Source organism: Zootoca vivipara, chromosome 7 (genome assembly GCF_965207765.1).
Source record: "Zootoca vivipara chromosome 7, rZooViv2.hap1.1, whole genome shotgun sequence".
NCBI lineage: Eukaryota > Metazoa > Chordata > Lepidosauria > Squamata > Lacertidae > Zootoca > Zootoca vivipara.
In genome coordinates, this window is record NC_142590.1 from 66419507 (window position 1) to 66444134 (window position 24628).

At 42.0% G+C, this 24628-nt stretch overlaps 1 protein-coding gene across 1 annotated transcript in view; it reads left to right on the forward strand.

The window, feature by feature from the left end:
* Nucleotides 1–6217: 6217 nt before the first annotated feature.
* Nucleotides 6218–24628, forward strand: part of MYH7B (myosin heavy chain 7B) — a 55616-nt gene continuing 37205 nt past the window's right edge. Inside the window, exons 1-8 of the mRNA XM_035124249.2 lie at nucleotides 6218–6360; nucleotides 7747–7898; nucleotides 10262–10365; nucleotides 15747–15890; nucleotides 16438–16594; nucleotides 18663–18690; nucleotides 21789–21885; nucleotides 22663–22686. Of these exons, the coding sequence (XP_034980140.1) occupies nucleotides 7802–7898; nucleotides 10262–10365; nucleotides 15747–15890; nucleotides 16438–16594; nucleotides 18663–18690; nucleotides 21789–21885; nucleotides 22663–22686 (651 nt within the window). The 5' untranslated portion in view covers nucleotides 6218–6360; nucleotides 7747–7801. The remainder of the gene's footprint in view (nucleotides 6361–7746; nucleotides 7899–10261; nucleotides 10366–15746; nucleotides 15891–16437; nucleotides 16595–18662; nucleotides 18691–21788; nucleotides 21886–22662; nucleotides 22687–24628) is intronic.

Genomic DNA, 24628 nt, shown 5'->3' on the forward strand with positions numbered 1-24628 from the left:
TGTTTCCATGCCTGTACTGTATTGAATTCCTTATTGCCTTGATTAGCCAAGCCCACTCAGCTTTTGGTTGAGTCTCTATCTACGGTATGTCTCTGGAGAATGTGAGATCCAAAGTGCTGCGTCCATTATTTCCCCCCAATGTTCAGAGGCCCTGTGGAACAGGAGACATTGTTTATGTCAGTTAGGTGTACACTTTCTAAGACACATGTGCAGGATCTTGCTGTGAAACAGATACTTCCATTTATTTCCCCATATTACAGATTGATGCATCTTAAAACACCTGTGCCTTCAAAAATCGTCTTAGGAAAAGTCAGCATGTTAAAAGTTTCATAGACCGGATAGGCTTATAAAATACATGCTTTAGTATTATTTGAACCTAATGAATTCTCTGATAACACTATGGAGATAATTTTAATATCAAATAATTTATTTCCCCTTTTATGGTTAGGGCTCATCCACACTTTCACTTGCCCCGTAATTTGGTCGTATTGCATACCGATTAATTCCTCTGGGTCCAAGAGTTTTTCTCATTGTTCCACAGCTTTGCCTTTTGAAAATGCAATGTTACCTGCTGAACTGAAGCTTGGTTAAGCAAAATCTCTCTCCGGACTTTCCGCACATTAGCTAAGGTCTGATTCAGCGTGTAAGATTGGATTTTTGCAAAGCACAGCTGCAGAACAACTAGAAAAGCTCTTGGACCTGGAGGAATAAATTGGTACACAATACTATCAAAATGCAGGTTCGGAAAAAGTGTGGATGAGTCCCTAGTTTAATCATTGCAACAGCAGATGTTGGTAGCTGTATGTCAGGAGCGAACCAGCAGTAATTCATACCATGCAAGTTGGAGTTAAGTCTTTATTGGCAAAAAGACGATCGACACAGCAGCTCATCTCCGGTAGGTCTTGCACCCATGCCATACCTTTCAGTCTTGCTTACAAGAATATACGGATATACTGTACATTCTTCAAATGTTCTGCTTGCAGGTGAATTGTTGCAACAATGGTCAGCTAGTCTTCTTCTCACCGCCTGTGTTAATAATAATAATAATAATAATAATAATAATAATAATAATAATAATAATTTATACCCCACCCATCTGGCTGGGTTTCCCCAGCCACTCTGGGCAGCTTCCAACAGAAAAATAAAATACAAAAATCTATTAAACATTAAAAGCCTCCCTAAACAGGGCTGCCTTCAGATGTCTTCTAAAAATCTGGTAGTTGTTTTTCTCTTTGACATCTGATGGGAGGGTGTTCCACAGGGCGGGTGTCACTACCGAGGACGCCCTCTGCCTGGTTCCCTGTAACTTGGCTTTTCGCAGCGAGGGAACCACCAGAAGGCCCTCGGCACTGGACCTCAGTGTCCGGGCAGAACGATGGGGGTGGAGACGCTCCTTCAGGTATACTGGCATGAGGCCATTTAGGGCTTTAAAGGTCAGCAACAACACCTTTACCTTTGCCAGCATGTGATTCAGCTGGTCCGTTCAACCACCTGCTTCAACATGCAATAGCCAGGGCTATCAACTTCACTGAGCAATAAAATGATCTCTTCAGGTTCTCCTCATCTTCCTTTTCTTTGGAGGTGCCTCCTACTCTCTTATCTAATATTAAAAGTAGAAGCTAGTGACTAGTGACCCTTGCCTAGGAAAATCAAACACCTTCTGATGTGCCACAACTTGTAGAATGTCTGTGCAATCCTTCAAGAGCATAGGAAGCTCAACAAAGTTGTTGTAGATAATGATGATGTTGCCACTAGTGTGGCCCTGGGTGCGAGAACCAGCACAAGGCTGTGATATCCCCGAACACTTCCCTATAAGTGGCTAGTCTTACAAAATGGAAATATGCCCAAAATAGCTCCTCTGCAGATTGTCCCTATCTAATCTGTGATTTAGCTCCTTTGCTTTGGTTGCTTCTCACAGCAACTGGTGGGAGTGATGTGTTGAGGGTAGGACCTATCAGCAAAAGACCCAAACAGCTTGCAGTCGTCTCACTTCCTGCCTTTTATCAGAGCTTCTTAACAGAGAAATATTTCTCTGGAGGGGACTCTGGTGATTAGCAATAGCACAGCAGCCTCCCTTGGGATTTCAGAGAGGCCAGTGTAACATGAGACGGAATTCTACATTCCCCAAAGCCTTGCAAGCCTTTGTACATGGTTGGGTATCCCACCTGGTTTGTTGCATGCTTTGAAAGAGCTTGCCACTGGTGTACTTTAGAAAGATACTTTTAAAAAAATGATCACAGCATTAGCTGCACTTAATTCCCATTGAAACCAATATGACTTAAATCACGAGGCCTCCTGGAGTGATTTACAATATACAGCTTGCTCTCGCATGTGGCTCCCAGTCATTTTGCACCCTCCCTTAGCTTTAATAAGGTTGTTACATCTGGGTGCCCATAGCATTTCATGGGCCCAGCTTCTACTAATGTATAAGTCATTGCCTGTAAGGAGCTTGCCCTTGGAAGCACACATCCAAACACTAGCAAGCACAGTGTTAGCTCCAGGCAAGACATTCTCTGTGGGCACCTCTCCCTGAATGAGTCTTCCACTTCACTGCCATTATCACCAGCCCCTGCTCCTCCTCTTCCTCATTGTTGCCAACACTTGCTTGTTTGCCAGGTGGAGACCCAATGAGCAAACAGGCCTTTCAGTGGAGGCTGGCCCATTTGGGTGAACAGGGCACTACCCCACCAACCTCTGAGCCAATACCCACTTTGTTGCTTTCTTACTTGCATCCAGTCCAGCCTGTCAACAGCCTCCTCCTTTGTCTCAGCAGGGAGGAGGAGAATGGGGACTAGAATCAGTTGGCTCTGCCTTGCTCTTGGCTTGGGGTTTATCTACTGCTGCCTCCTTGCTTTTCTGCCAGTCCTGATGGGCACTGGGCACCACTGAAGCATCTATTCCTCCTCCTTGCTACCTGTTTTCTCTGGGTGAACAAACAAGTAGATTACAACGCTGAAGAGGAGGAGCAGGTTGAAGAGTCTGGCCCTGACTAGGCAATAAATGAAGAGATGATCATAAATATATATATGATCCCAAGAGGAGATATTTATTAGCCCCTTAAGTGATGGAGTACTCCTGGCAAAGATAACTCAAGATCCTAAATATGAGCTACATGTATTGGTTTATATGCTTTTCTGTCCTGCCCTTCTTAAAGCCACCAACCAAAACACATTTTAAAGAAACGTAACATTAATTTAGACTCTTCTGCCAAATTCAAGCAAGCAAGTTAAGCATCTCAGCCAAGACCCTTACTACAAATTCCATCCCAGTGGCAAAGCTAGCTGTGATGCCCAAGACTCCGGAGAGTCCTATTTCCCCCCCCTCCCCCACTGGCTCAGGAAATGTCACTTGTGAAGATGCGTGTTAGAAGTTTATAAGGACCAAGCAGCTCTTAGGCTTCCATGTTGTTGTTTAGTCGTTTAGTCGTGTCCGACTCTTCGTGACCCCATGGACCATAGCACGCCAGGCACTCCTGTCTTCCACTGCCTCCCGCAGTTTGGTCAAACTCATGTTCGTAGCTTCGAGAACACTGTCCAACCATCTTGTCCTCTGTCGTCCCCTTCTCCTAGTGCCCTCAATCTTTCCCAACATCAGGGTCTTTTCCAAGGATTCTTCTCTTCTCATGAGGTGGCCAAAGTATTGGAGCCTCAGCTTCACGACCTGTCCTTCCAGGGAGCACTCAGGGCTGATTTCCTTAAGAATGGATAGGTTTGATCTTCTAGCAGTCCATGGGACTCTCAAGAGTCTCCTCCAGCACCATAATTCAAAAGCATCAATTCTTCGGCGATCAGCCTTCTTTATGGTCCAGCTCTCACTTCCATACATCACTACTGGGAAAACCATAGCTTTAACTATATGGACCTTTGTCGGCAAGGTGATGTCTCTGCTTTTAAAGATGCTGTCTAGGTTTGTCATTGCTTTTCTCCCAAGAAGCAGGCGTCTTTTAATTTCGTGACTGCTGTCACCATCTGCAGTGATCAAGGAGCCCAAGAAAGTAAAATCTCTCACTGCCTCCATTTCTTCCCCTTCTATTTGCCAGGAGGTGATGGGACCAGTGGCCATGATCTTGGTTTTTTTGATGTTGAGCTTCAGACCATATTTTGCGCTCTCCTCTTTCGCCCTCATTAAAAGGTTCTTTATTTCCTCCTCGCTTTCTGCCATCAAGGTTGTGTCATCTGCATATCTGAGGTTGTTGATATTTCTTCCGGCAATCTTAATTCCGGCTAGGGATTCATCTAGTCCAGCCTTTCGCATGATGAATTCTGCATATAAGTTAAATAAGCAGGGAGACAATATACAACCTTGTCGTACTCCTTTCCCAATTTTTAACCAGTCAGTTGTTCCATATCCAGTTCTAACTGTAGCTTCTTGTCCCATATAGAGATTTCTCAGGAGACAGATGAGGTGATCAGGCACTCCCATTTCTTTAAGAACTTGCCATAGTTTGCTGTGGTCGACACAGTCAAAGGCTTTTGCATAGTCACTTAGGCTTCCATAAGACATCTCAATTGTCCTGTGTCAAGCAGCTAACCACCACACACCTGAAACCTACTGGGATCCATTCAGATTATTTAGCATGATTTAGGCTCAGTGACAGCACCTTGCAAATGCCATGGACCCACCACTGTTGTCAGACTGCCAGCACCGTCACTGCAGTTGATGAGGCTCGGCTGGCAAACTGGCATTAAGCAGAGTTCTGGACCTGCATGGTGCACATGTACCAGCTAGCGTCATTCATATGGCTGCACCATACATGGGCAAGGAAGGGCTGGGAGTTTGGTTCACTGCTGCTGTGAAGCCACCTCCCAGGAATGCATGAACCTGTCAGTTTCAGTTTCTCTTCACTTCTCATTTTCCCACTCTCAAGTTCAGAATACAGTAATAATAATAATAATAATAATAATAATAATAATAATAATAATAATAATTCTTATTTCCACTGCATTTTGCATTTCTGTGAAAATTCAGCGGCATTTTAGGGAAACTTCGGCTGCAGTTTTCAGTTTGCATATTAATTTGGAATTAAGTAAGTTCACCTATAAATGCAAACTAAACTGAATCCCGCCCCCATTCCTACCACTCCAGGAGACCTCCAGTGGCTGATTCCTATGCTATGCAGTAAGCAAGCACAGAATCACATGAATCCAACTGGAGGTGCTTCTACAAGATGCTCAGATGTTGGGCTTTGACAAGTTTTAAAGAGAGAGTTTAGCAGCAGTGTAGAAGTGACCAATAATGTTTCTTTACACTCACCATATGTGACGTAAGGAAATGTGGTGGCAGCAGCAGCAGCAAGATCTTACAAGAGTTCTAAGAGTTCTTGCTAGAAGCTGCCACTGCCACTTCTCATTTCTGTGGCAGCAGGAGCAGGGGCAGGGGCAGGTGGCGTGTCGGTGAGGGTGCTGTTCCTCAGGATTTGACTGCCTCAGCCTCAGGGCCGGCCCTACGGCAAGGCTGGGTGGTGCAGGGCACCGGGCCGCCAGGGGGGCGCCAACAGGCGCTGGGGAATAGGGTGGGGGGGGGCGCCGGAGGGATCTTCGCACCACAGCGCCAGGGCACCAGATATGCTTAAGACAGCCCTGCTCAGCCTGCTGCTAGGGAGTCTGGCTGGAATCTTTAAAATCTTTCTTATTTATGTCCTTCCTCTCCCCACCTCATTTTGTGTTCCCTTTGCATGAGCTTTTAAATAAGTGTCATATTAAATGGTCTTATTGATTAATATAAAGCAATAAAAAGCAGGAGACAGTACAAGGGGAACTGAACCTTGTTCCTTTTCATTTCTTTATCCCACTGAAAATCAGGTTTGATATATTTTGAATTGAACACTCTGTGATTAAATGAAGTTGAAGTCCCCCGTGCCACCACTGTTTTTGAATCTGGAATTTGAGATCACTGGTGGCATCCCTGAATAAGGGATGGTTAACAATCCTGCTCAGCAATTACCTTCTTGGTCGTTAAAGTTATGAGTCTAGGCCAAAGGCTGTGGTCGAAAGTTGAAACGATCGCAACAGAAGGGGCTGAAAGAACAAATTAAGCGATTGCATTTTGTGGTGTTCCTCTTCTGGAACAGAATGGCTGGGACTCGAGAGAGGGTTGTGCTGCCTGTCAAAGCTGGAGCCCCCACTCTCTGCCTTTGTAATCGCCTGACAATACAGGAGTAAAAATAACCAGCCCGCATTTGCAGAGAGATAAAAGTTCTTGCCTTTTGTGTCTCTATGGGCAGTAGGGCAGCAGCACCAATGGAGCTGATATGACACATGGGAATTTCTGACATATCTCTCCCTACTCTGACCTTGAGGGACACAATAAAAAGGGGCTTCACAGCATACACACACACAGTCACTCAGCCCCATAGCCAAGGTTGGTAATCAAAAGCATGTCTGTGTTGCATGTTTGTTCTGTGCTGTTACCTTACCTTCCTTAGCATGACTTTTCATAAGGAAAAGAGAATAAGGAACAGGATGTCTGTGGTTATAATGCTAACTCATGATGCTGGTGCAGGGTTGGTGAGTTCAAAGGGAAAGATAAAAGAATAATGTGCATTTATTAAGATTTGAGTTCAGTAAAGCCAGTAGCAGCAGTGTGTGTTATTGATGTTGTGTTTCAGCATGCATGGATCTTGAATATGAGAACTATTTCTTGCTGTAGCAACTTTTTATTGGAATGTTGTCAACAATAGCCACTTATAAAACAATGAGTGGTCCTGCAGGAGTTAATGGTCTAGCTGCACTCACCACTCTTTTGTAATTCTAAATGGAACCTTGTCTTCTTAGGCATTTATTTGGTCAAATTAATGGATGCATCAAGTAAACTTCTTCACTAATTTGATAGAGAGTTCATGCAAAGCCAGGCTTCTAACTATACAGATTACCACTCATACATGGACAGGTCTGAAGATATTAGCTCAATCAGAGTAGAAGTATAGGAACCATCTGCAGAGAACTCTCTCTGAGATGTAAATTGGCAAGGAGCAGACAGTAGATAGCTCACAATCCACTAGTGAACCACCAGCCAGTTTCAAGTTGACTGACCAGTGCTTACTGATTGTTGGGATTTTTGTAGAGAATGTTGAGTAAGTTGGAGCTGGGTTTGATCCAACAAGTTGCTTCTTATGTTCTTCAGCAAGGATGCATATTCATGATCACCTACTATATATATATATATATTAAGAGATCTTTTGCACTCTTGCTTTCTCATTTAAAACACATACACGTAAAGGGACCAAAGGGAATCTTGTAAAAATAAGTCATTGTCTCGGCAAGAAGCAAGTCATCCTATCACTGTGCCACCAGATTAATTAAGCAAATTGCTTTGTCAGTGATTTGGAATAAAGGTGTGATGGAGTGTACCAGGAACATATTGAAACAACTGTTGTTTGCCATATATGAGGCATGCATTGGCCAAGAGACAGTTGGCTTTGGTTCACCCAGCAGAAAAGGAGTAGGCTGATACATTGGAGTGAGGTATTTATTCTGTTTAGATGTAGTACAAGTTGATGGACTGAAGCCTATAGGGACATACCAGGAAAGAAAAAAGGAAAGAAAGAAAGAAAGAAAGAAAGAAAGAAAGAAAGAAAGAAAGAAAGAAAGAAAGAAAGAAAGAAAGTTCTAATTCTTCTTTTGACATTGGAAGAATCTTTTCTATGTTTAGGTAGGATAGAAAGTGAATGGAGAGCATTTTTCTGCATGTATTTAGCTAGCTGGTGGGCTAATGCTTTGTTTCTGTTCTCTCTTCTCAATGTTCTAGAGTGTTCAGATTATCTGTTTGCTGCTGTTGAGCACTACTCCTTGTAGTAGGCAAGATGTCTATGTTGGACATGGCTGAGTTTGGGGAGGCGGCTGAGTACCTCCGGAAAAGTTATGAGGAGATGTTAAAATATCACAATTTACCATTTGATGGTAAGGCAACTTTTACTGTTCTCAAGGGATCTTGTATCCATGACCCCCTCTCTCACTTTCTTCTCAAGTGTTGCTATCGTTTGCTTATATGTATTGGGGCGATTATAAGCGTTCGTCCTAGGAGAACATTTGTTTTCCCAGTGTTGCTGCAGATTAAACCCCATTAATTTTAGAGTATTTGAATCAAACATTTATGAAATCTGATTGCAACTATAGAAGTTCTACTAATCATACAGCTCCATATTGCAATTTGCAGGTAAACCTTTAGTGAGATTGACAATTACACCACTACTGTAATATGTAAATTGGACACGTGAACAAAGTACTTCTGGAAGGACTGGGTGAGACAGAGGTATCTGCTTTCTAGAAACCTGTGGAGAATTTAGTTTGGGAAGCTGTTTCTTAACCATCTGTCACACTGGGGATAAACAATTGACTGCAGGAGTATCCAGAAATGGATACTCATTCTTTCCACCTCTGCCATTATCATATTACATGTGGGCTATTCACTGCCATTGTTACAATTTACAGGAGTGATCTGTTTGGTTTCAGAATAAATACCCCAATGCTAATGCACAAGGAATGCAGGAACATAATATTGCTTTCTTTGTCCTAAAATACATTTTCCCTCTGATTGGGGTCACAGGCAAATCCAGAAACAGGGACAAATGTCACCAGACAAAATCTAGAAAGGCCTGCTATATTTCAGCATCTCTTGAAACAATGCATTTCTGGATCGTCCCAAAGCAAACTTCCATGTGTCTGATTCTAGAAATTCCTAGTCCATTTCTGAAATCATTCGAGATAATGGTTGCACAAACACTATGCCTTTAAAGAACACTTGAAGCACATTTCCCCCTTCAAAGAATTATGGGCACTGTAGTTTGTTAAGAGCTGCTGAGAATAGTAACTCTGTGAGGGGTAAACTCCAGTAGGAAAGAATGCTTTAAAGGTATAATGTGTATGCAGCCAATCACTGCCTGCAATCATGCACATAGTTAATCCACCTAAATCCCACTGAAGTCAATGGGATATGGGCAGCCTAACTATGCTCATAATTGTAGCCACTGTCTCTTCTACACATCCTTGGATTTTTTTTTTAATCACAAACATTTATCTGACAAATGCAAGTTTGCCTTTGATAGAGCTGAAATAATTATGCATTTGGCCAGGATTTCAAAAATCTGTGTCCAATCTTTGGAAGTTTTTTTTAAAAAAACCACACCTGATTATGAGGGATAAAAAGGTGAAGGGACCCCTGACCATTAGGTCCAGTCGTAACCGACTCTGGGGTTGTGGCGCTCATCTCGCGTTATTGGCCGAGGGAGCTGGCGTACAGCTTCCGGGTCATGTGGCCAGCATGACAAAGCCGCTTCTGGCGAACCAGAGCAGCACACGGAAACGCCGTTTACCTTCCTGCTGTAGCGGTCCCTATTTATCTACTTCCACTTTGATGTGCTTTCGAACTGCTAGGTTGGCAGGAGCTGGGACCGAGCAACGGGAGCTGACCCCGTTGCAGGGATTCGAACCACCGACCTTCTGATCAGCATCTACTTGTACTTTGATGTGCTCTCAAACTGCTAGGTTGGCAGGAGCTGGGACCGAGCAACGGGAGCTCACCCCATCGCAGGGATTCGAACCGCCAACCTTCTGATCAGCAATCCCTAGGCTCAGTGGTTTAACCCACCGCGCCACCTGCGTCCCTTTTGATTATGAGGGATACTTGGTGTTTTTTATCTATATTTTAAAAGATTTATAAGCCATTATAACATATAAATGTTGGTGTACTTCTATAATCTTAAGACTTCTGGATAACTTCCATGGTATTTTTTTTTTAAAAAAAGCAAGCCATAAAATCTAATCCAACATCTTATTTGTTGTGTTTGCAAGTCACTCTGGAAGCCTTTTTCACCTGGAGGGCAGGGTAAAAATGCTTTCAACAAATATATATATATATGAATACTATTATTACAAATTTGAGTTTGAAACATGGTTATTCAGTATTGTGCAACAAATTTGAGTTAGGAAGGCTTGCTTAAATATCCCTGCTCTAGCCCTTGATTCATGATTTACCACATACTGTATAAGGTAGCAGCAAAATACACAAATCAATCCTAAAACAAGATGGGCTGGTTTTTTTGTTTTTTTTGTTTTTTGAGAATTACACAAAATCAGCTTTCAATACCCAGGATTTCCAGGTCCATTGGCTGGAAAACGAAAGGAGGAGAATGCTATTGTGTTCAATTGTACTGCTAAATTTTATATGTGCATGTACGGTATGGAATCTACTAAGAATGGCAACCCTTATTCGGCCCTTTTCCGGAGTGCTCTCATTTCTCTTGTCTCTTTCGGGGATCATAAAGGAAAGAAGAGGGCCTGGATCCCGGATGAAAAGGAAGCATATGTTGAAGTTGAAATCAAAGAATCCTCCGGTGGCAAAGTCACCGTGGAAACTAAAGACAAAAAGGTAAAAGAATTCCACACTGATGGGGTGGGGGGTGCAAAATGTGGCAGGGAGGAATTGAAAAGGAAAGAGAGCCTGCATGAGGGCATATGGCAGAGGAAAGGAGGGAGATGAAATATGCTAAAACATGTCACAGTGGCCACAGTTCTTACTGATGCTTCTGCAATCATCAAGAATCATAAGAATCTTATGTTACAGGCGCTTCCCAGGGCTCCATCACACACTACTTTTCTGGGACAGATCACACGGGAGAGGCGCAATGATTTTGTTTGGTTGATGATGATGATGATTTTTATTATGTATATGCTGTCCATCTGACTGGGTTGCCCAGCCACTCTGGGCAGCTTCCAAGAAAATATAAAACACAATAAAACAACATCAAAAACTCCCCTATGCAGGGCTGCTTTCAGATGTCTTATAAAAAAACAACAACTCCTCAAGCATGGGAAATAACCTCATTATCATTCCCTCCCATGTAGTGCTCCCTGTTAAGACCAGGCTTGAAATTTGTGTGGCTTCATCATTACTTTGAAAGCTGGGTTAAGATTTTAACATTTCAATCTGCTGTCTCTAGGGTTCATTTGTACTCATTTTAAAGGGTGAATCTCTTTTAGGATTGATTATAGATTTTCAACTACCCACTAGCATAACAAAGTCCCTCCCCTTCTCTCCTATCCCCTCACTGCCCTGCCCTCCTCTAAATCTGCTCTGGAGGGCCAGACGTTTCCTCAGAACAGCACAAGGAGAGGAGATTTTGTTCCGTCAGGCAAGCGGAAACGCTTGCACTGATGGAACTATTTCCTTAGTGCCATGTATTTCCTTAGTGCCCATTATGCTTTCCTGAGAACTGCACACTGCCCTGTGATGGCTTTTATGTCCTGAACAGCTGTTTACAAATCTTTTAATAAAAACAAACATAAACTAAAATCCTGGAATATTGTGAGACAAAGACACAAAAGAGCAGAAACTATGCCACTGCTGTATGCAAGAACCACCTGCTACACAGTCAAATGAAATAATTATTATTTATTTCAATTATTTATACTGGAATTATTTTCCTGGAATAGGAGCAGATGCTATCCTTGCCTGCCTGCCTCCCTCTCACAATAGTAGTACTGCTACTACTACTCATATCAGTAGTAACAGTAACAGTACTCCTACTCCTAATATATTTTTATAGTGCTTTTTTCCTAAATATGAGAGGAACTTCACATACATTAATTCAACAGCAGAACAACATAGTTTCAATTTAGCAATGAAAAACAGTTTGGTTGTCGATGAAATTTATGACTTCGACATGAATTTTCCTTACAACTCAATCTTTCCAAATACAGTCATACCTCGGTTTAAGTACGCTTCGGTTTGAGTACTTTCAGTTTAAGTACTCCGTGGACCGTCTGGAACGGATTAATCCACTTTCCATTACTTTCAATGGCAAAGTTCGCTTCAGGTTAAGTACGCTTCAGGTTAAGTACAGACTTCCGGTACTTAAACTGAGGTACCACTGTAGTACAAGCATATAGTTTCAAGAAGATTCCTTTTAAGGAAAAGTGTTGAAAGAATTAGTGAAATACCTTTCCTTGTCCCCTAATTTACCCTCAGGCAATCAACTGTCTCAACCTGACAGCTGTGACAACATTCCATAGCCGTAATGACTTATTTTGTTTATCTGGTTGCTACAATGGATTTGATTATCCAGCTTGGTTCAGAAAATAATAGGAAAATAATAGGCTAGGTTTTCTTCTCAGATAAGCTGTGGTCTATCAATCTACACATAAGAAATAGAAATCACCTAAATTGTTTTTTTTTTTTGTAAATGATGTATTCATTGTAGACTTGTCAGTCATTATTTTTTTCAGGGAATTGACTGACTTAACAAGCAAGATATCTGTAGAAAATGATTTTTTTAACATTTATTCTGAACTGATGCTACTGCTGCTGCTAGTACTATAAATACCCATTAGGCTTTAAAAAAGCAATTTTATGACAGTTTACACTAACCCTTACCAGGCATTCAGTCTAGGATAATCAGGCATTGCAGTCACAGGCTTTGCCCATAACACGCATATCTTCATATCTCATACACAGACATATGGACATGCAATGCCCTCTGTTATATTATCTCTAGACTGAATGCTTGAAAAGGGCTCCTGCAAGTGGATAAGCAAGCAACACAATGTTGATATCTTTGCTTGATTTCTATGGTGCTATATCTATTCACAGTACTCAGTAGCTACATTAATTTAAATGGGAATGAAGTTTGTACTCTGATTTCTATTGCCTTTATTGAGTTGCCCTCCAAGGTGGCAGAATGCTCGATAGTTTTTAATAACCTAGCAGCTGCTAAAAAATCCACTAGGTCAGTCTTTCAGTTAATCTTAGTCAATTAATATAATTAGTCCATTTAGTTAGTCCATTAATTAACCAGTCCCCAATTAAATTGACATGTGAGGAAAAAGCATTAAAAATCATCCCTTTTTTAGGATGATGGTTGTGTGTGGTGCAGCAGACATTTTTAGAATAGATGTTCCCTGTTAGCCTTATCTGGGCTAATGTCCTCTATGGGGAGGATAAAGTGTGCAGCAGGTGCCGGGGAGCAAGGACTGGCCCCGTCTTCAACTTTCCCACACATGTTGGCCCTGTGGAAACCACCCTAACCTTCCCACATTATTCAGGAAAGAAAAGTCTAAAAAGAAATTCTAAGTGCATTTGGCTGAGAGCACTTAGATGCCTCACTGCAATTGGAAACCCCTTGTGATTGATGTTCCTGGTTATAGGGAGAATTCACAATCTTCCTTCCGCCCTTCCACACAGCACATTAAGGTCTGAGGCTGCAGCTGGCAGGGATTACTACATTGGACCCCACTTTACCTTCAACAGGCAAACATCCAAATAGACCTACTTGGTGAGAGACAAAAAGAAATATCTAATTTAAGATGGTGTGTTTGCCACCTGCATTTTTGTTTATTATGCACAGGAATTAAAAATTATTATCAGCTGTCCATCAAATTAGATGGGGTACATCGTCACTAAAAATATTTGAGCCCATTAATCAAACTGCTGAATCACTTATATGTTGCAGTCCTAATCAAAACCTTCTCTTGATGTTGATTCAACATCTAATAACTCTTATCTTCAAACTTCTATTTCTGAGTGAGAGCAAGATGGCTAATGGCTTCCCGCTTCAGGCTTTGGGTAGCTTTTGCTTTCAACCTAGCTGTAGTACTGAGATTTTCCTTGCAGCTCTGGTTGATGAACTGTGCATAAAGATGAATAAAACAACAACAACAACATCCCTGTATCTTGTTGATCCAAGCATCTGTAGATTCAGCTCTACACATACTTCCCATTACCTTTTAGGACAATACACTAATTTGGGTTACGCTCCTCCAGATCTAGAATTTTCTTCCCAATGGAAATGCACCAGATGGCAACCACGAGCTCAGAGGCTGAACACATATTATGCATGGATAATATCCCACGTTCCTTCCTTGGCACCTCCTGGTGTGGCAAGGGAGGACCTGTCTCAGAGACCCTGGAGAGCCACTGTTCTGTGGGGCAAATTCAATAAGCCAATGATGTTTATTTAACATTTCTATTTTACCATTTGCTAGTAGCAAGAATTAAAGCAATTGACTTAAAACCAAATACTGCGTTAAAAATGATGGGAAAACAGCAATAAGAGACACCCAACAATAACATCAGCAACAAACCAGCAACAAACTGATAAAAACAGTATTATTAAAACCGTGGGGGATCTTCAACTGGTGCCTAAAAGTCATTAAAACAGGTGCTAGGCATATCACCCTGGGGAGAGCATGCTGTGGTTGGCCACCACCACTACAAACACACTAGCTGACTTATTGGGCTGGGTCCCATGACACAGAAAGTTAAAGTAGGGCTTACTAAGGCTGTGAATGTGTGGGGTCCTGGAGGGGAGCTCACTCCCCCTTAGCTCTTCCCTTGTCTTTTTTAGACCTGGACAGTGCTGAGCAAACCATGGTCTGACTTAGCATGTTTTCTTAGTCTGGGTTCATGGTTTAGCTCTCTCCTCACTAACCATGAGCTATAACCAAGGTTTGTTCCAGGTCATTTTATGTTGATATAGGAATTTTAAGAATATATTTTAGCATATGTTATACTTCGGCTCCAATATCATTGTTAACTATCATGATCTCTAGGGACAGCATAGCTTAGAATCCAATTATTAATAACCAAACAAACAGATATAAGATATATAACTAATATTGTTTTCAATCCTTGGGACCAGCTATCTACTTCTCAGCAGACTTCCACTAATGCCTAGCTATGAGCTTCCAGGTTCTTTTGTTACGTTTTTAATCACTAGTCATGTCTGCCTAATTAAGCTGATACTGGCAAGGCTTTCTTTTCACATGAGCTGCAACATTTGTTAAATGCAATTCATTCTCATCAGGCACAGATGTGTAATATGATAGTTATTCCAGTTCTTAGATTTATAGGATCAAACTAATTCCAGTTATTATAAGTAATGAATTGTATACTTCAGCTGTTTGTCTAAATAACCTCGAACCTTCCTGATTAAAACCCTGTGGCATATTATTTTGTTTAGGTTATATTTATCCATAGAAACCCTTGACAGCAGCCGCTGCATTACACCACAGGAGCACTTGAAGTGCAATTACAGGAGTCACGGCAAGATGTGACTAAGCCCTATTAAATCCCTAAGGCTCCACTCTTGAAAGTCAATGGGATTTACTTCCATGTCCCATATGTGGAGCTGGGTTGCTAGTCCTTGCCCAATAAAGTGCTGCGACCAAGAGTCTGTCTTCATATATTTCTAGTCTAGGAGAAAGAGCTGGAGAATTACTCTAAAGTGCTCCTTGAGTATGGCCAATACCACAAAGGAAGTTTCATAGGAGGATATTACTGAAATTCTAGGAACAGAGAGTTGCAAAGGACCAGAGGCTCATCTGTTCCATGAAACACAATGTCCAAATGTTATGCGTGATGACTGGTGGCAGTGCAGCCTTTAGGCCAAACTTTTTAAAAGCCCTCTTAAACAAAAGTCTTCAAATGAAGGGGAAATCCATCACTTTTATTTCCTGCTTATGGGTTTCAGCAGCACCTCCTTTGCTTTTCTTTTTGTAGTAATTATTAGAGACTTTCATTACACTCACAAGATAAAACCAAAGCAGAGAAAACAACACGAACAAACCAAGGATGGCAATATGAAAATCTGACGCAAACAGCACCTCGTTTTTCAAAATACATTTTTATTGGATTTAATAATAAGCAAGAATAAATTGCACCATTCCACCACTGCAGTTCAACATCCTTGTTAAGAAAAGAAAACATTTCTTAAGAAATCCCTTTACCAAAATGTTTCTGTTTAATCCCTGCAGACTGTCGTTGTAAAGGAGGATGACATTCAACAAGTGAATCCTCCTAAATTTGACATGATTGAAGACATGGCTATGTTAACTCATCTCAATGAGGCCTCTGTGCTGCATAACCTGAAACGGCGTTATGCCAAGTGGATGATCTACGTAAGTAAGACAAGGGCACCATGTCCTATGTCTGAATCAAAAGACCCAGAACAGCTTTCTCCAAATTCACACCCTTTTGCTATCCCAAATAGCAAGGTTTGTGTCACAAAATCCCACCCCACCCCCCGCTTTAACTTCGATTAGATTAGAAATGTTCCCCAAATTTTGGTTCTAGACACATAGAAAGTAGCTGCTTGGTACCTTTGATTAGATGTTCACTTATAAAATGTCCAGAGATGTGTGTGAGAGAATATCTACATGCAAGTGTTGATACTGCATGACTCAGAAGAGTGATTAAATAATATATGTTCCCAAGCATGGGGTCCAATTCAGGTTTCAGTAGCAGGGTTGCAAGCAAAGAGATTTAATAGGGTGCATTTTTAATCTGCATTTGTTATAGTTACTTCATATTAGGCTTCATGGCAGCAAAAATAAGATGTTCCTGAGGAATAATCACACACAAGTCCAAAATATGTTGGTGGGGTGGCTGCCATCTTCTGTCCCATTCCAAAATGGTGACGTATTTTTACTTTTTCTTTCCTCTCAGACCTATTCAGGCTTGTTCTGTGTCACCATAAACCCATATAAATGGCTTCCGGTTTATACTGCTCCTGTGGTAGCAGCCTATAAGGGCAAGCGGAGGTCTGAGGCACCGCCCCACATTTATTCCATTGCAGACAATGCCTACAACGACATGTTACGTAGTAAGTATCTTATCCAATGTCTCATTGTTGTGGGAAGGAAGTTCAAAACTAGCCTAGTCTTAGCCATTACATTAAAAGATTCCTAGCATTGCCCCAACTCTTATTTGATCAGCTTCATACTTCTCTTGCATACAAAATTCACAGAGAGGAAAACAGTCCTTTGTCGCAGACGCAATGAAGCTCTTAATTTTCTAAATGCTTTCAGTTTGTTTCTGTGTGTGAGAATTAATGTAAGAAGCAGAGAGAAAGAGACAGAAGATGGCAGAAATTTTGGCGATTAGCAAAATGCATCTTGTGTTGTTGTTTTTACTGTCAATAAACTGCTGTAATCTTCTGTGTTCCCTGCTTCAGATGTTGCACTGCTAGCAGACTTTGTTGTTTAGTCGTTTAGTCTTGTCCGACTCTTCGTGACCCCGCTTCCTAAGCATGTGCACTCAGGAAGGGACTGTAGCACTGTTGGCATGTTTGAATGTTCCCCTGCATCAGAAACTCTGTGCATATGGAATTCAAATAAGTAAGAAGGTTAGGCTGGGATTCTAGGGCTGCGCCAGTATGGTTTCCTTCCCCTGTGCTCTCACAAAATCTGCCTTGGAGGGTCCCACAACTCCCTTGGGCTGATGCAGAAGGCTGGAGGGGAGAGGAAGAGGAAGAAATTCTGTTGTATGCTTCAAAACCCATTGCATCAGCAGAGCTTCTGCCTTGCATATTGGTCATTCTCTTTGATGTGTTGCGAATTTCTTTTGCATTGCTATATGGCAGGGGTGGCTAATTGACCTGTGACCTGTGTTCAACCCACTGCAGGTCACACTTATGTGAAAGTGTGTGTGGTCAAAGTGTGTGTGGTCTTTTTTTAAGGGACATTTTGGGGCAGGAGGGTGTGCGTGTGCGCGTCACATTTTTTGGCATCACAGAATCAAAGCTGAAGACTACAAGAGCACAGGAAAACAATAATAATTAAATTTTTAAAGGGTCAAATTTTAGGGGACCTTGGGAGTGCCACAAAAACTAGTTTGGCACCATAGAAGCACCGGGGCGGGGCGGTGTACTTATGAGTATAGGAGAATAAGAATGGAAATAGGGCTATAAACTTGAGTTGCAGCTGAACGGGTGGCTGAGTGCTAGCCCTAATTTCCTTCTCAGCTGGAATCACTGAGATAAAACAGGGATTGGCTACCAGTTTGAGTACAGTCATCTACAGCTGCAGGCATGTTCAGTAAAGAAGAACTAGACTGGAAGAAAAGAGCTGAAGCTCAGTAGCAGAACAGCTGTTTTGCCTGCAGACGGCACCAGGTTCAATCCCTGGCATCTCCAGGTAGGGCTGGGAAATATTTCGTCTGAAATCCTGGGCAGCTGCAGCTAGTCACTGTTGACCGTATTTAGCTAGATGGGCTAATGGTGTGACTCAGAAGAATAAAGCGGCTTCCTATGTAGGGAGGGATAGTCAGGTTGAATCCTGGTTAAGTCCCACCATGATACTGGAGTGGAGGGAACTAAGGCCAGATATATTACGGTGGATGATGAAGTATTCAGATTCACACCATACATTTAAAGCACGATGATACCACTTTAAAACAGCATTGGCTTCCTTTAAAGAATTATGGGAGCTGTAGTTTGTTATGGGTGCTAAGAAGTGTTGGGAGACCCCTCCTGTTCCCCTCACAGAGATATAATCCTCAAGAGTGGTTTAACCATCAATTTCTCTTCCCAGGCAACTAGGAATTGGCTCTATAGTAGGGGATAGGGCTCTTCTAACAACTGTTAGCATGCTTAACAAACTACAGCTCCCAGAATTCTTTGGAGGAAATCCATGACTGTTTAAATGTGGTACCCTAGTGCTTTAAATGTAGTGTATGCATGTGGCCTTAGTGGAATGTGCACACACACAAAAACTATGATGCCATGGACAACGTCGACAGTCAACAGCAATTTTTCATATAGCTTAACATTGAAAAAGCAAAGCAGTGATCAGATTGTGCTAGGACCTTTCCTGTCTGGAAGCATAATATGAAGAACGAGTGGCAGAGCCTGAAAGTAACTGAGTCTAACAGTCCTGCTTCTTGTCTTCCAGATCGTGAGAACCAGTCTATGCTCATCACGTAAGTTCTGTCTTTATAAGTCCTCTTTTCTGTTTTGTATTGCCTGCGAGCTAGGGAACTTCCAAACTATATTGCGGTGGGATTCAATCACATACCGGCAAATGCAAGTTGTGCAATTATAGTTGACTGGGAGCTCTTGTGCAACAAGTCCCCATCCCCACAAAGGCTGTGGCCTTTTGCTGTAAAGAAAGTGACAGGATGCAGTGGAAAGGGTAGGATAACCCTTCCTTTGAGGCAACATCATCTATCCTCCCTGCAAACAATTCAGAGAGAATTAAGTAGCCAGCATCATTTAATCTCCCTGCAAAGAAATTAGGATGAATGTAAATAAACAGGTCATCTGGGAGTGCCCTTAAGATGCAAGGTCTGATATTCTTTCCTGGTCTCGCAATATTGGTTATGCATGAAAAGAAACTGTAGGCAGAGGAAACGCCCCTGTCTCCCTGTTTGAGAAATCCAAATGGTTTGGCTGCGCTGTAGGATCTTTACACTCCCTTCAGTTTGTTGCCTAAGAGAGAGAGAGAGCGCGCAGAATTTCTGGCTCTTACATGTCAGCTAACAGCTGCCATAGCCCTTCCAAGAGTACACTGCCAACAAAAAGTAGGGCAGAAAATTCCTCTCATTGTGTGGCTGCTCATATGTTGTTTATTTGTATTTCCTGTCTGCTTCTTTGAATGTGACTAGTTATTACTAGGGCACAAAATTGGGGTGGGGTGGGGGTCCCTGTTCAACCAATCCATTTCCATAGCAAATATCCCAGGATGGCAGAGTGAAACTAAAGCAAGCCTGCACAATTAATGACCCATGAACATGACACTGTTCAACAATTGCGTGTTGCATCTTGCCAGGTGTTCCATAACAGCTCCCCTAAGAACATCATATTGGAACATGAGATGAGCCCTTCTGGAGCAGACCAAAAGCCAGCCATCATGTTTCCCCATGCATTCTGATGCCTCTGGGAATCTCACAAGCAGGACATTGGTGCAATAGTATTCTCCTGCTCATGTTTCCCAGCAATGGGTGTTCAGATAATGTATAGTCATCCTGCCTAGTTTTCATAGCTATAACCTGGTATTGTGGCTGCTATCAGACATGGGTTTCTTCCATTGCCTGATAGGCCCCCAGATGTGTCTGGTAGGTTGTATGCAGCTTGGATGGTCACAAGGCGTTGCAGGCCACCTATCACAAGCAAAATATTGCTCTGTTAGAGTGACACATATCATTTTCACCATTTCACTTTTAACACATAGAACTCATGGAGTCAACATCCAAAGAAATTCGGGAGCAATGCCTATTTGTGAGTAAGGATGGCGGGGATTGTATTCAGGTTCTCATTTGAAGCTGAATCTTTCAAATCCACACTTTCCAAAACAATATGCAAACTGAAACATAGCTATGCTTTGAAATTCTCTCATACATACTGTACATACATACATATGCAAAGTGTGCAAAAATGGATGTGAAAAAGAACAAAAAACGCATTTTACTAGGGAAAATTGCTTGCAAAAATGTGCACATTAGTCAAAACTGCATCCAGAAATGTGTTTATCGGGGTACATTTGCACTAAAATGCTGGTGGATTTTCATGAGGATTTTTTTTTAAAGTCACAAATTGCTGCAAAATGTGGAGCCAAGATTGGAAAAATGAGAAACTAGGACAAAAAATTGACAGATCCTTCCATCCCTAGTGGAGTGGAGGGATTAAAAGAGAGAATAGAGATACGGTGTGGTTGCCCAATGAAGGATAATGACTTGAAGGAAGGAGATGAGGTTTAGCTAAGTAGAGGTAGAGAAAAAGGCAGCTGATAGGATAAGGGGAGGATATTGAAATGGCTACCTCACAGCTGCAGAGGAATGTTGGGGTGGCTGAGGCCCAATTGTAGAGGAGCAAGGAGGAAGACATGATAACCGAACAGCCATGTTGAGGAGGCTATATAAAGCCTAGTCTACTGCCAGAAGCCCCTGACGCTTGAAGCTTTGGCCATGGCCTAATTAGGTAAAGCAGGGGTTGATAGCGTGCAATGTTTGGCTTTTGTCCTACAGAGGCCCCGCTCCCCCCACTGCCGAGCATGTCTCTTTGTGTGCTGGGATTACAATGGAAGAACAGCTAACTATAGGCATGAAATCAATGCCAGGCCAGTGCCAGAGGGCTTTGCAGAGAAAGGGGCAGGAGGGAGGGTGATAAAGAAACCTGGACCCTGGAGCCAGCCTGCTGGACTTGGGCCAGGAATACTTGGAGGCCCTGCTTCTATTCCATGGATGAACTAAATTTTCTCTGGATTTGTATCGAAAAGAAAGGAAAATCTATCTTCTTCTTTCCAGTAACTTCATGAGAAATGCATTTTCTGCTTGAGATAAAAGTGGAAGATTATTAACCACCAATTCATTTTTGCCCAATAGTAAAATGGCCCATTGGAAAAAACAAGTTCAGCTGCCTTGTTTCCTTTTCCGTTTAAAGCGTGCCTTGTAAAAGCTCTTACAAGATATACACTAAGAATCTGCACTTTTTGCCGTTGCTCTAGGTGCAAAATGTAGGTGCATTTGCATCAGGGCAAGGGCTTGAACCTGTGATTCTCCCACTGGCATCATCATCATCGGCCAGCATTACCGATGGTCAGGAATGAAGGGAGTTGTAGTCCAATGAGGCCACAGGTTTCCTTATGCTTGAACTACATGTTCGCTGCTCCCTCAAAGGCAGCCTTGCAGCACAAGGAACCCACATGGGCCAAATCTGATACAGGTCTTTCAGCTTGCAGATGGGGACACATTTTCAATCCAGCAGGGACATCAGTTTCCCACACCATTTCAGCAGCAATGTCAGGACAGCCTCCCCCCATGTCACAACATCACCTTTGCTCTTTTGGGGAACTTCTTCTACCCTGAACAATTCTCATACAAATGTCCCCTGCATGCCAGATGCAACCATACCCAAATAAACAACCGATGCTCCAGTACCCTCCCCGCATGCCCCACAACTCTGCTGTACTGTATATTTCTGGGTGGGTGGTTTTTTGGATAGCTGTTTCTGTGTGCCTGTGAAATAACCTTTGACAGTAGCTGCTTCGTGTTCTTGATCTGTGTATTTCTATTACTCTAAGCGGAGAATCTGGTGCTGGTAAGACTGTAAACACCAAGCGGGTTATTCAGTACTTTGCCATTGTCGCAGCCCTGGGTGACTCTCCGGGCAAGAAAGGAGTAAGGCCCTCATTTGAAAACCTTTTTTTCCCCTTTTTCTTTTTGGCTGTTTTCTTTTGTTCATTTTTGTTTTGTTTTGTTTTGGTCTTCTTTTGTGTTTGGCAGCGTGCGTGGTGGACGTGACTTTTCCTTTTACTTTGAAACAAGCAAGGCTTGAAAAAATTGCTTTGAGGGAAAAGGTTTCATAAAGTGGGCGCTGCTAAAAAAAACCCAAGCAGTGGCTGCTTTACGGAATTTTTTAGTCACTGGCTTTTTCCTCCACACCACAATTTTTCTTTTCTGAAAATGGGGGAAATTCCCCAAGGCAGTCTTGTAACTCTTTCTTTTAAGCCTTGCTTTTTGTGATTCCCTCCCTCCGTTATCTATACTGTTCCCTTTGATTCTTTTTTCATTTTGTATGTTTTCTGACTCTCTTTCTTCTTCTTCTTCTTCTCACACTCCTTTTTTTCCTTTTCCTTTTCTTCTTCTTCTTACTTCTTGATTATTTTTGGACTTGGGTTACGCCAAAAGAAATTCACCAGCATTGTTTTCCTTCCCTGGATTTTGATTTTAACCCTCTTGCTTCTTGATGCTGTTCTTGTTCTTGATCTAATCTATTTAACATATTTTAGTGGGTTTTTTTGAATAAAAAAGTTGGGTTTTTTAATTTAAACAGTTAAGCTTTTTAAACATTATTCTGGACAAATCTGAAATGTCCTCCTCTTTGGATGGAATTTTCTGTGAAACTGTTTTTATATTTCTGGAATTGTAATGCTATTTTCTTATCTTTGGTTATAGCAAGCTCCTGCCACTAAAACTGGGGTAAGTATTTAAAAGAAATACTGTAGCTGATTTCATGTTCAAAGGCAGAGAGATAAAATAATACCTTATTAGTTCCAAGAAAACGGTACTTGAGGAGCAGGCAACATGATCATCAGATTCATGGCAGCTCTTTTTAGTCCTTGCCTGTGGCTAGTTGGCCATATGAAGCAGCAGCTGTGCATATGATTAAACTTTTTGTGCACTGACTTCCATTTTGGACCATTTGAGCATGCGAAAGGTTTGGTCTTGTGCATGGCACAGTATTTCTAGACTTTCATTATAGTTGATTGAGAGGTCCCGTGCAACAAGCCAGCTTCTCCAAAAGATCAGTTTTATGTAAGGTCATATTTGCCTTGACCCAACATCATCTAACCTCCCTGCAAACAAATCAGGATGCATATTCAAGAAGCAGATCATCCAAAAGTGCCTACAGTGGCTGCATCTGACCACTTGGCACCAGATGCAGAGCTGATACATGTGGCAATTTTAGCTGACCACTACAAGCAGAATGATTGCGTGAATCAGCATTTCTGGCTTCATTCTAGTGTCCAGAAATATAGCCTATATAATATACAAAGCATCTCAACAAAGTATCTCAACAAAGGAATATTATAGGGTGTTTCCAAAAATCTGTAGAAAAGCAACAACTCTTCATTCTTTGCCTTTAATCTGCTAAACATTAAAATGTGTGTGTATTTCAAAAGTTGTTTAGTTATTTAGAAGTTGTTCATTTTACTCTAGTTCTTTTGCTCTTCTCTGATAATGCAGTACTGTGGGGTGGTAGTCAACTAAGTTTTACTGAGAGTAGACCCACTGAAATCAATGGACCTAACAGAGGCCTGATTGTTTCAGTGGGTCTAAGCTTAATCAACTTCTTTCTTCTTTGGCGATCACTTGTGGCCAAGTTAGATTGTCTTCCATGAACATGGTCTTAACAGTAGGGTTGTCATATTTCAAAAAGTGAAAAGCTGGACATTTTTGAGGGGAAATGACACTGCCGACATGGGCTGCCATACATCTGGATTCTCACTGACTTTTCACCAATTTCCACCCAGACACTGCTTGTGGCTGTAGTATTCCGGATATATCCGGGAAATTCTGAACGTATAGCAACCCTACTTAACAGTGGGTAGTGGATCTTACTCCCAGGTAAATGGGTATAGGATTGCATACTTCAGGGGTCAGCAACCTTTTTCAGCCGTGGGCCGGTCTACCTTCCCTCAGACCATGTGGTGCGGCAGACTATAATTTTTTTTGGGGGGGGGATGAACGAATTCCTATGCCCCACAAATAACCCAGAGATGCATTTTAAGTAAAAGCACACATTCTACTCATGTAAAAACATGCTGATTCCCGGACCATTTGCAGGCCGGATTGAGAAGGAGAATGGGCCGCATCCAGCCCATGGGCCTTAGGTTGCCTACCCCTGGCATACTTAGTGCTTTCTAAGTTTCCCTTCATCTTTTAAGCTTTAAAGGCATGAAAAAGAAGAGGCGCCTTTCCTTTCCTTTTGAATGAGTGGCGGTAATATAAAATGTAAATCTCCACTTTTCAGAACGCATCATTTCAATGGTGTTGCATTCCAAGCCAACACAAGAGGCAGAATTAGAAGCAAACAAATCCTCTGTCACTATCCAAAACTGAATTTACACCCCATGTTTGTGGTTCAGGCTCCTATGTCCATCTGTTCATTTCTGACATACTGACACCTTCATAAGTAGCCTGAGGGTGCCTCCAGATGGAGGCATAATACTGTAAACTGGGATGTTGCACATGAGTCTTTGGCATCAGTTGTTGCTGGGATTTTTTATTATTATTACTGGATTTTCTCTGGAAAGGGCAAATCCAGATTAAAGGGAAGGCAGGGAGATATGAGCTGGTATTTTGATGACAATGACGTCACGTGGACACTGTAAAAAAAAAAAAACCCAACAACTTCCAT